This window comes from Pholcus phalangioides, unplaced genomic scaffold (assembly GCF_987345545.1).
Source record: "Pholcus phalangioides strain wild (caught in Gottingen) unplaced genomic scaffold, Ppha-v1.0 ptg000015l_1, whole genome shotgun sequence".
In the NCBI taxonomy this organism is placed as follows: domain Eukaryota; kingdom Metazoa; phylum Arthropoda; class Arachnida; order Araneae; family Pholcidae; genus Pholcus; species Pholcus phalangioides.
The window spans coordinates 27,971,812-27,984,904 of NW_028301608.1; the positions used below are offsets into that span (position 1 = coordinate 27,971,812).

The 13,093-nt window shown below is 37.3% G+C and overlaps 1 protein-coding gene across 1 annotated transcript; it reads right to left on the reverse strand.

The window, feature by feature from the left end:
• Positions 1–308: 308 nt before the first annotated feature.
• On the reverse strand, positions 309–770 carry LOC149075770 (uncharacterized). The gene has a single exon (XM_089242140.1). It carries the CDS (start codon positions 768–770, stop codon positions 309–311), a length of 462 nt encoding a protein of 153 aa, XP_089098266.1.
• Positions 771–13,093: the final 12,323 nt, after the last annotated feature.

Consider the following 13,093-nt stretch of genomic DNA (forward strand, 5'->3'; position numbering starts at 1 on the left):
CCTCACTTTCCAGATAATCCTAGACCAGGTGAGTGGACGAGCGTTGTCGTCCGTGAACAGGAACCGAGGGCCAACTACGCCCTGAAAAGTCGAACATAGGGCTCTAAGATCTCCTCTCTATACCTCCTAGCAGTCATGGACCCTCCGCCAAACACATGGAGGGGTGCGCGGACATCCAACATGATGCCTGCCCAGACCATGACACCTCTACCACCATAGTGGTGCATTTCCCTGATGTGGGAGGGATGGTATCGGGTACCATGCTCTCTCCAGATGAGTGGACATCCAGAATCAGTGTCCAGGCTGAATCACAACTCATCTGTGAAGAGCACGGTGCTCCACTGAAGTCTGGTCCAAGGCTGATGTTGTCTGCACCATACTAAACACCCTTTCTTGTGTGCAGCAGTTAGCGGGACGCAAACGGCGACATAAATCCCTCTCTCAGGAAGCCTTCGGGCAACAGTAAAATATGAAACTCGAATTCCAGTGACAGCATGCAGCTCACGTGAGAGCTGTGATGCTGTAGCAGTCCTGTGGCGCAGCTCTGAAAGTGCCAAATAACAATCCTCATTGGTCGTCGTGGCTCTTCGACGACCTTGTCCAGGTCTTCTCGTTACGGATCCAGTGTCCTGAAACGTTTTCCACAAACTGTAGACGACACTGGGCGTTAGATCGAGCTCTGTAGCCACCTGCACTAGTGATTGTCCTGCCTCCAATCTACCGACGATTCCCCATCTCATTCCGTCATCCATACATTTGTGGCTACTCATTTTACCTGATCTATATATATAAAAACGAATGTATGTTTGTTTGTCTGTTTGCCCTTTATGCAATACTACACACAATTCATCCGATCGCCATGAAACTTTGGAAAGTTGTTGAGTACACTCCCAGGAGGTTTCTGGCATAGTTTTTTTTTTTTTTTTTCCTTTCCTTCATTTCCTTGAATTTTCTTTCTTTTGAGATCGCAGCAACGCGCGACGGGCAAGCCAGTAGCTTATAAAATTTGCCCAACTCTTGCGAGAAACACAGCGAATGTCGCCGAGGAGTACGAGTCCACGAATCGTGGAAAACGCCTCGTGCCCGTATCATCCCCTCCGTGGTCACAACTCTACCCACACGCATGTGTACGCTTGTGTATTCTACACCGAATATTTGCATACTTCTTTGGTGGCATTATTAGTAGCTTTGGTTCAGTACGTTTTGTGAAAATAGACACAAATGTGCAAATTTTCTTAATTTTTCACACGAGTGTATATAACACATCTTTGTAAAGTGTTATCATGTGGGAAAAAATAGGATCTCTCTCTAAGTCACGAATTCATTACTCTCCCTGGGAAGATTGTTGGGAAATTGTATTGATCTTACGTGTTGAGTGTTACTTATATATGTTTTTCATACATTTTCAAATAAAACGGGACAAATAAGACATGACATTCTTCGTAGATATTTGCTTCCTATTTCTTTAAATTTGCATTTCTTCTCATTCGGCAAAAAATATAAACGCTTAAATAATTCGCTTCAAATAATTCTTTGAATAAAACGCTTAAATAAACCCTTCAAAAAATTCTAAGAGATTTTTTTTTGTTGTGTATGAAAATATATCTTTTTTCTATTCAAAATTAATTTTTTTTTCAGTTAAGTTGGAGCCATTTTTTTTTACATTTCGTTTCAAAAATTTGTTTTTTTAATTGCTTCATTTTTGCGAGATAATCTTACTACGTTATAATTACTTATTTGCTATGCATTATTTGCTTAAAAGCTTTATCTTGTTCATTAGTGTCGAATGTCAATGACTTTGCCATCAAAAACCACGTTTATTTTTTCAATATATATCTCATGTTTTCAATATACTAAAAGCAATATGCTTGATACATAAATTCTCGAGCCGATTTGGTAATCAAAACAATCTCGAGTTTAGTCCGAGCAAGAAAATAAGAAGTATACAGGCTGTCCTGTAAGTGCTAATGCGACCTTTATCTCATCGATCGTTCGTCCTAGAGAGAGGTTTCGAGTTTCAGAAATCACTCTGTATCCAGTTTTGAGAGTGTAAATACACCTTCCTCTAACTTCAAATCAAAAAGTTATTGCCTTGTCTTTTCTGGGCGCCATTCCAAAAAAAAAACAACAAAAAACCCCGACGTTTTAACTGCAATATTTACTGATATATTTGAATTAAAAAATCGAAGAAAAGTTTGCAAAGAACAGTTAACTACTTCACCACACATCAACTCCGGCCATATCGAAAGCTCAAATTAACTGCCGCTAACGATTTTGGGTGGAAATGAAGGAGCCATCTACCGGTGGTCACCTCAAGCTCGTAAGGGAAACTATCGTGTTATGTATGTTCTTTCTCCGTTCGAACCTGGGACCTGATCGCACCCTCCGCGGTAGAAGACGAGCATTTTACCACCACGCGACCTGGGAACGAACAGCAAAAACCAACGGACAACGCTTATGAGTTATGCTGTATTATTCTTCCCTGAGTTATGCTGTTCTTTCACAACTTTTCTCCGATTATGAATTCAAGTATCACAGCGAATATTGTACTTAAAACATAGGATTTTTGTTGTTGGGCTCAAAAGAGACAGGGCAATAACTTGTGATTGGAGAGGGAAGGGAGAGGACCGTAGAAAAATGCAGATTTTTTAATTTTGTGGCACGCTGTACTTCCATTCTCAAAACTGATACAGGGTAATTTTTCAACGCATTTTTAAAAATTGAATCATACCTCTACGACGAACAGTTAATGAGATAAAGGCTGCATCAGCACTAATAGGACAAACTGTACGCAAGTATATCTTTTTACCGTATTGTTGTGTGTAAAGTAAAAAGGCTCCAAGTCATATAAATTCCACATTGCTATCTCTGAGAAGCTTGTTGGGAAATTGTATTGATTTCACGTTGGGATCTTACCTACCTCTGTATATCTACCTACAGGGTCGTCTTAGGAGCATCATGGGTCCCCGAGACCCTACCTAGTAAATTCTATAAAATTTCAACCGGATCCCATTTTTGTGAGGCCCCCTCTTCTCTTGAGGCCCCCGGGCCGTGCCAGAGTGGGCCCATGCGTTAAGATGGCACTGTCTACCTATCTGTACTGGGCTTCCCGTGGTTCCCAATTTCGAGACGCGAGCCGATTTCTCCGTTAAAAAGTCTCGCCACAGAGAACAACAGCCCTACAATGGTAAAAATATTCAATCATTACACTTCATTCACTTTACGTCTGAAATATACATGGCAGCACTGAAAAACCAGATACGCGACTATGCATGCAATTAGACTGTTAGGTACACGCATTCACACACACTTTCGGCACTACTCACTTGGTAGTAACTTTCCCATGACGATAGACCGTAGTTGTGCTCGGCTTGAAAGAAAGCACTAGTAAATGTGATACGAAAGAAATGTCATCTACTGGTCTGTAAAAAAACTAAAACAATGTCTCCTATTATCTAGAGATAAGATTTCCCCGCATGTACAATTTTTGTCAAATTATAAAAATTTTAAAACTGCAATCTAAACAAGTTGCACGTTAATTTAATTAAAACTTGTTTTCATTATTTTTTTAAATAAATTTTTCATCATAATATAATTATTATTATTTGTAATTCTACAATTGAGTCATGATCCCCAGTAAAGATGCTGCAGACTCCTAGGGATCCAGGCATCCCCAATTGCCGAAACGCTGAACTAGAGTGAAGTTATACTGTAGTTTCAGAACCTAACGTTGTTAGCTTGGGGCTTCTCACCTTAAATTGCCGAGTGACATCAGTCTGTGTTGAGAATATTGATATCCGTGAGCGCTAAGAGCAAAAGGGGAGCACTTAAAATTTAATTTTTTTCTATAGGGAAGACTACAGCTGAGACTGTTGATATATGCGCTTCAACAAGATTTTAAGGATGGTGGTGCTCAAAGTAAATCACAGTTAATGAGTCGTTTACCAGTTTAAAAATAGTAACTCGCCTATAAAATGTCTCTTGCAGGAATGGTGAATATATCACATGAAATTCAGGAGACTATTAATGAAGATTGCGGAAAAGACTATTTTTCAAATATCTGAACGCATATACAGTAGTTGTGTGCCATAGAGTTCATTAAGGCCGTATAGCAACAAAATTTATAGGAAAATTTGAGTACGAGGAAGCTCAGGAGATGAGAGAGAGAGTGATATTTATATTCACACACGAAATAATTATTTTGAAAAAAATTGATTCAATGGTGTATGGGATGGCAAACTTCATGTTTAACGGCCAACATATCGGTCAACTGCACATATCCGTAATGCGGCCCGCATTACGGATATTTGTATATTAAAACAACCATATATCGTTGGTGTCCGGTTTTACTTGTAACATCAACCGTCATCTGTCATACTTCACGTTGAAGGATCGGACACACCCCGCTTCCCATGTCATACTTCACCACTGAACCCTCTCGTATAGGCCTCGGCCAAGCAAAATCGAATAAATAAATGATAACTCGCACATTTGTATACGCCATAAGTACTATGGCGAAACATGCGCAATTTAGTCGCTAAACTTTTACCCTGTAGGCATCGTATTCTCTTTCATTCTAATGAACATGTTCATTGTTTATCTGGTTGCGTTCCCAGTTAGATGCAATGCATCAGAATTTAGTTTCTTCTGCAAATTATTCCATCCAATCCCTTCATAGTGTGAACTTTACAAATGAAACATTTGTTCAAATTTTTCTTCAATTATAATTTTGGCAAAATCGGCAATTTTCCAAACAAGGTGGAAGAAAACATAGCAAAAAAAACAAAAATCGTCCCGACAAATTTTATGAGCAATTTGTGGGTTTGAAAAGGCAGTATAGAGTGCGAGAACGTAGTAAATTATTTTCGTCAATAATAATAATGATTAATATTCGTAAATAATTTTCTGCTGCTGGAACGAAAAATAGTTTAAATAATGATCACAAACTTGATTTAACATCGTGGAAATTATTAATTATAATTTGATAATTTATTTTTGCCTTGTCGGGGACAGCACATAATCACAAAATCACCTCGCTGGCCGCATATAGCCCGCGCGTCAGCTGTTGGCCACTGTGGATGAAATGTGAAAAAAAAAACCTAAACAAAAATGTCGAACACTCCACACACATCAAGACTTCCAGAATTATTTTCAGCAGTGGACAGAACGTTGGGACAAGGCTATTTGATGCTGGGCAGAAATACTTTGAAAATACTGAATACTGGAATAAGTATAATTGTAAAGTTCAATTCAACATGAGAAAAAAATATTTTGTTAAATTATTAGCCTCAACTCAACTCTCATGCTTATGAAAACCGCATCGAAAGATATAATGCTTACGAATAGTTGATGTGTCAACATTCAAAATGACTGAACAAGTGTAAAAAATTATTCAATACTAGCAATAAATGCAGTTGAATTTTTAGACGAATGAAAAAAGACCGAATAACAGTGGCTTATTGGAAGAAAATAAAATTGCTTCTCGAGAAAGATCATGAAATTCTCAATGGTGGATTCGAAGAAAATATAAAAAAGAAAGGGTTAGGCGCTATATATAAGATATAATAATATATATGCTTCCATACTAATAAATAAATGAACCAGGTTCTTACGGATAATGAACCGTTATTGTATCTGATTATTCAGATTGTTCTGAATTGTGCTTGCAATCATGAGTATCTGCTTATTCTGCATCTCGCCTGTAATTATTAATCAACAAGTGTATGGGGATATCAAAAGCACGAAAATGAAGAAAATCACATTTACCCAGAAAGTCGACCGGACAGAATTGTTCACGGTTCAGGACACTAGTTAAACTCCAACTCAAGTTCAAGAAGCGGTAGCTTCAACAGTAGAGTATTTTTCTGAGCCTGTGACTCCCAGTTGCATCCATCCTTTCGGAAGATTCAAAATCGCATAAGTGATAGGAACCTGAGTGCGTCTACTACACCAAACTCCAACTCTGACCATATCGCTATATTGCAATTTTCTGCTATTAATGAGATGTGTTGGAAATAAAGGCGCTGTCTATCGGTGGACGCCTCCGTTAGGGAAAATATCTTATCTATATCCTCCCTGAGGTTTGTGGCTGGGACCCTGACAACAACCTTCACAGTGGTAGACGAGCATATTACCACCACACCACTCGGGCGCACTATTACCACTATTACCTGAGTGCATCTGATTCTTCAGATTGAGCTTAGCTGATTCTCGATAATCCGAGGTGAACGGGATCGAGACTAACTCGGATTATTGAAAAAACTCGGATTAAACGAAGAGCAATAGAAAACGACATTACATTTGCAGTGGGGAGAGGATACCTACTCTTACTCGTTTTGTTCTTAATTCAACTGCTTAGCTCATTACGCAACTGTCGAGACCAATGACCTCTCTTCAAGAAAAGCTGACAGGAGCTCCAGTCCTTATAGGATTTGATATTAATGTTTTTTTTTCTTTTGTCACTACATAAATTTACTACAAAAGGGTCTGTGAAAAATTTTTGTCTAGAGGTCCACCGGAGACCCCAGGGTTTTTAAGGATCAAGACCCCTCCCCCTCCACAAAACAGAAATCTATCATTCGTAGGTAGAATAAAATAAAAAAAACTCGTTCTCGTCAAAAAATGAGAGATTTTGTGAAGGAATTTCAGCACCTCGGATTATCCGGAACGTCGAAATTTCGAGACTACTGTATTACAAGAGCGTATTAATTAATTTTTTTAAGAATAACGCAATGACCTGAAATTTTAAGTAGCTGGTAATAACCACACAAGTAGATTCACAATTACGCATTTCTTCCCAGACTGAATTCGATGTTCATCACGTTTCTTCTAATCTAGACATGGAGTACTATCATAATTTCGAAATCGACTACCAGGCAGCAAAACTCCCCCTAATTAATAATTAATTAATTTTGATAAAACGACTGCTTGACTAATTACCACTTGAAGAAGTCGATAAACATCGATCACGCATTAGCGTGAGAAAAGCGTAAAGTGTGACAAAAATGTTACAAAAAAAAACCATATCTTTTGATAGTCGAGAAGAAAACTCGAAGTTGATTGTCGAGTGTGAGCAGAGATGGGCGTCACTGTTCTTACTTCGCAACATTAAAAACAAACACGACACGAAAAAGTGAAAAAAATAAATCCGATGTTATTTATGATCACGATGCCGGAGCTTGAAAAGTGCAGTTGTGATGATTAATCATTAGGCGATTCGTTGCTTCCAGTTGAAAATGGATCGGGAAGAGAATAAGAAAAATCTGAAATTCAGTTCTTCTCCAAGTAGAGTAAAGAGATAAAGTGCCGATGAGAGAAGGGAAAGGTGAGCACAAAGATGACGAAAGATATTAGCGAGAAGAAATGAGACTTCTTCCAACAACAAAAATAATAAAAAAACTTTGATTTCATGCCAAGTTTTTGTTCGCAAGTTGAAGGGAACGCCTTTCGAGATTGACAGGCAGAAAGATATCACGGAATTCTCCATCATCTATGTCACTCGAAGAATGACTCTATTCCAGAAGATTCTTGTCGTGAGCAATAAAATGTGTCGTTAATAAGTGTAAGTGACTTGTATCATAACGATCAACACGATATACTAGCGTGAGTCACGTTATCGATATGTACGTCTCGCGATGAGCAACATCTACCGGAAGGAAGTTGAAATACATAATATATAATGCTATTAGAGGTAAATAGAGAAAGTTTCAGCATTTTCTTGGTCGGGAATTTTTTTTCCTTCACGAAGTCTGCTAAAACTATTGCAGGAAATTATTTAGTATTTTTATGATGTCTCTAATGTACAGGGTGATTGTGATTGAAGTTGCTATTTCAAAAAGCTGTATAGCGAGAACCACTGGTCAAAATGACTTTAATATTTTCATAAGCACTCCTAAAAAAACGGAGTTCTGTTTGACGAAGGAAAATAAAGGCTATATAAAATGTACCGATAGATGGGACTCTACTTGTTAAACGTGGAAAATTTGCTCGCATATTGGAAAAAATAGTTAGCTAGTGCAAAATGACAATTGGATTAGCATCGCATGATTGAAACGATGTCCTTTAACTTCTGTTCGCCGGCAACATCCATCAGACATCCATACTCATCTCCACAGACCATGGATGCTTGGCATACTACATCGAGAAGAATCAACGGAAAATATAAGAAAATTGGTGAAATTCCTTGAGCAACATCCAGAGAAGACAAGGGATCCTTCTCCTCCAGCTCCTGCAAGTCCAGTATCTGCGCCCTCGTTAAGGAGATCACCGCGTCTTCACCATGACAGCGCGCTGGTTTCACTGTTTGCAAGCAATGATCAGGATGAATCCGTAATCTGTTGAAGTCCGAAGAAACGCTCAAGACCTTCAACAGTGCTCAAGAGTGAATGAGACTGAGTGGATTGAATTGTCTGAGCGGAATGGAGTGCTCCTCCCTTGATCGATTAAACTTGTGATTGCGCCTTTTGCAATATGATTTTATGCAACTTTCTATAGTTGTTTATTATCGGTGCCTGTTACACACACGCGCTTTGACTTTCACTTGGTTCATTTGATCCTCCAATCCACGTAATTGTAATTACGTCGAACTGTATGTAATCTTTGAAGTATCAATAAATTCTGGTATCACGAGGTGCATATACGGTTAAGTAGCAGTAGTGCCATGTGTTGCTGTCACGTTTCTCCTGCGGTCTTTGACAGGTGTATCGAATCGAGAAAAAAACCAATTAATACGCGTGTCAATAAATTTAATTTTCGCACACGTAAAAAAATAAAACCATTCTACTTTTACGACACGTTAAACAAACAAGCTCCGAGAATCGGACTTCCATGAAGTCCGTCTAAGAATAGTTATATGTGGGATGAATGCCGTGAATTCTGATATTTGAGACGACGAGAGCCCCTCACACACACGCGAATCAGGTCACGAATAAGAGATAAAAGCATTAAAGTGCACGCTCCGTAGAAACCATTTTAAGAGCTATCAACCGACGGTATATACCATTTTTGTCAGCTGTCTCCTCGAATTTTCTATCCTTCAGGGCCAGAGTCGAGAAGAAGAAAAACATTTGGCGTTGTGGATGCTCTTTCCATGTGCCTTGCTTAGTGTGTGTGTGTACGTATATATATATATATTCCTTCTTCTCTAAAGAAAGTAACCTTTTCAGTTTTTGATACGCGACCAGAATTATTAAAATAGAAGAAAAAAAAATAGAGAAGGGACAAAAATTTATAACTGGTAAAGCGTCGTCTGTGAAGAATCCGACTTTTCGAAGGATTCCGTCCTCAGAAAATCCCAAAAAAAGCCATTCGGAGGTGACCTTTGATTGATTTGTTTCCACACATTTGATTTACACGCTTTTATTTCCGGAAAAAAGGAGAAAAATGTGACGGGCACTTCTCTCACGAGAATGAGATTCTTCTTCAAGGAATAAAAGTTTTTCTATTCGGCGAATCCATTCCATTTCTTATAATTAGGGTGACCAGACGCATCCCGGTCGAAAAGAACTTGTTATGATGTCCTCGTCGATTTTTGAACTCTCACGGAGAATATAAGACAAGTAGGTTGTATTACTGACTGAAATTGACAATATTCGGTGAAAATTAATGATATTTAGCGAGAATTAGCAAGATATACCTGTTTTGTCGTATTGAAATCTGGCAAATCTACACTTATTCTTTTTAAATCGACTTATTCTTTTTAAATCGACTTATTCTTTTTAAATCGACTTATTCTTTTTAAATCGACTTATTCTTTTTAAATCGACTTATTCTTTTTAAATCGACTTATTCTTTTTAAATCGACTTATTCTTTTTAAATCGACTTATTCTTTTTAAATCTATTTATTCTTTTTAAATCTATTTATTCTTTTTAAATCTACTTATTAAGGTGATTGGTGAGCTTTGGCTAAGTGTGCTTTAGACTGATCTCTAATGAATTTTGTATACCGGGCGTTCTGCAAGTGCTAATGCGGCCTTTTCTCGTCAACCGTCCGTAGTAGAGGTATGATTTAAATTAAAAACAAATCAATAAAATGTGTTCGAAAATTGCCTTGTTTTCAGAGTGAGAATACAGTGTGCCACAAAGTAAGAAATCTAAATTTTTATAGTGTTTCCTCTAACTTCTAATTAGAAAAAGGGTGACCTGTTACTCCTGAGGCTAACAAAAAAATTCCATGTGTCTAAGTGCTAATATTCGCTACGATATATTTGAATTCAAAAATCGGAGAAAAGTTATGAAAGAGCAACACAAAATAACGGAGAACGCTCTTTTTCTCTAATTTATGCTGTCCTTTTCCTACTTTTCTTTGATTTTTGAATTCGAATACCTCAGTGAATATTGCAGTTAAAAACATAGGACCTCTTTTGTTTGACTCAGAAAAGACAAGGCAACAGCTTTCTAGTTGGAAGTTAGACGACGAGGAGCCGTATAAAACTTTAGATTTTTTTTAGTTTGTGATAAACTATATATTTTCACTCTCAAAACCGGTACAGGGTAATTTTTGAACACATTTTAACATTTTGTCAAATTAAAACCATACCTCTACGACCAACGGTTGATGAGACAAAGGCCTCATTAGCAATTACTGTATATGCTACCGTTAAACTGCATAATGAACATGACAAGAGAGAAATGACATTAAAAGAAATTTATATTTCAGTTCATGAGACATTAACATTAGCTTTAATTACATAAGAGGACCAGTTAATACAGTAACATTTATAAGTAATGAATAGTATGCTGATATTAAACTAAAAATGGGTTTAGATATTGAAGAGTACTTACATTCTGAATTAGACATTTTCAAATTTCACTGTAAAAATCATTGATATCATTACTTTTTGTAAATTTTCTAAGCCTTCCTCGACTAATTCAAAATCTCCAGTCTTAGATTCATCCGGTTTTTTAACACTTGTAGGCAGTTGAGGTGCATTAAAAGTTTCCTTACAAGAACGCAATTTTCTTCCCGTGTCACGGAATAACATGATATTTCCAGGTTTGATAATTTCCGGTGCCACATTTGTTTGCATGGCATCGACGAAGAATTCTTGGAAATGACCTTTAGAAAAAGACATTTTGTACATAAGTGGTACGATATAAAAAAAAAATTAGTCCACCAAAACTAGTGAAAAGAAGGGGGGGGGGGTTGTTTTTAGTTTCAATGTAAATTAGCTTTTCCATACATTAAAAACCTTATTAGGACTATAAAAAAAGACGTGACACAGAGCCTGAGCCATGTCTGATTTTATAGTCCAGTTTTTGTGTCATGTAAGCACTGCACCCCGAAGGGTTGGGTAACCCTGAAAAGAGATGCCAACAGCATGTGGTGTTATCAGATGGTCACCATCGCAAGTACTAACACCTTAACTTCGGTGATCGGACGAGAACCGATATTTTCAGCATATTTTCAGGTCGTTGGCGCCTTATTAGGACTAGTTAGAACATGATGCTCAACCTTTAAGAGAGTGCGGGAAACTTCATTGGTTTGACAACGTGTCGCGGGCGAATAAAGTGATCCGTAAATTTTCCGCGGGCGCCCCCTGGAAGTGACCCGAGGACCTGCAACCTGAGATACTCGGACATCGTCACATTCTCCCGAAACTCGTCGTCGGGGGCCTCCACGACCTCCTCTTCTTGGTTCCATCGTCGTTTCGGACTCGGAGAAGATGCTTGAGACCCTCGGTAAATGACTTGTTTATTTAACCGCCTATTTCTATCCCTTCTAGCGATATCACGAAGAATGATAATATTTGCACTGATATAGGAATAACTTTTGAAGTCTATTATTATTATTATTATTTCACTCATTCGATATAAAAAAAATAATGTCTGAGTATTTAATTCGGAATATATTATTTATATAGAAATGCGGTACCAATAGTATTCTTGTGTATTCCAGCGGAAGCTGTGAACTCAGAGGCCCCTCTTAATGATGTTAAAAAGAGTGATTAAAATGCATTCATTATGATTTATAAGAAAAGGAAAAACTGTCTTTTTTTTGTGTTTTCACTGTGTCATCAATGGTTCTAAACTTTGATATTTTGTGTTTTTAGTGAACCTAGGTAGTATGTTTGTTTTGCCCATTCCTCCCATCACGGCCAACCCCCTCTTAACGATAAATTTAAATGTATAATTGGGTCGAAGTAACACAAACCCAGGGATTATCTGAACCGAAATTTTAATAGTTTTACAATTTTAACACAATAAAACTTTGGTTTTAAAAAAGCTTGGAATCTGATAAAAATATCACAAAAGTAGTGAAAATTAGAATATCAGCATAATTGCTTTTATGACTTTACTTTGGTGAGAAATGTTCAAAAATGTTCACTTTTTAGGTCCAATTAATCCCAAGTTTGTCGGAGCTAGGCAAATTAATGAAATGGTGAAAATACTTTTCAGCCACAATGGTTCGCTAGGCTTCAGCAAATTATTTTGAAATATTTACTTTTCGGTTACCGCTTCGATAAGGAGACACCAGTACCAATAGATACCATTTGACAGGTGTGATGGCTTGGCCCATATCCTATAGGATTTGATGTCCCCTTCTTGAAGCGCATGATTGACGGTGCATTAATAACACATGATCGACCCCGTCTATCCCGATGGAAATTTGAAACACTTCAGCCATATCTTCACCAACACCCGCGTCTTTCTAATATAAACATATTAAAAAAAAATCAAGTCTGTCTCGTTAGCCTTTCAAATTACGTTTCTCAGTTTCACTGTTAAGTATTATGTAAAGACTTGATTGAATTTATAGCGAGGCAATGGAATTTCACAAAACATTCCTATCGAAATTCGCAAAATATTTCTCGATTAAAGAAAGAAGAAGAATTTTAATTATAAAAAATATAATCACACATTCTCTCAGAAGTATAGTAGAGAATCTTTGAAGACGTTTGATGAAATTGAAAATACGCAAGTTTCTAATCAAACGAATCATCATCTCAATAATAATTACTCCTTACCAATTTCCATTATTATTGATAAAATATTTCACATTCACAGTTTACATAAACACATATAGTATACTTCACAAATTCGGAAGTTTCCCCTTATTTTATTTCTATCTACTTCATTTAAATATCCGAGTGA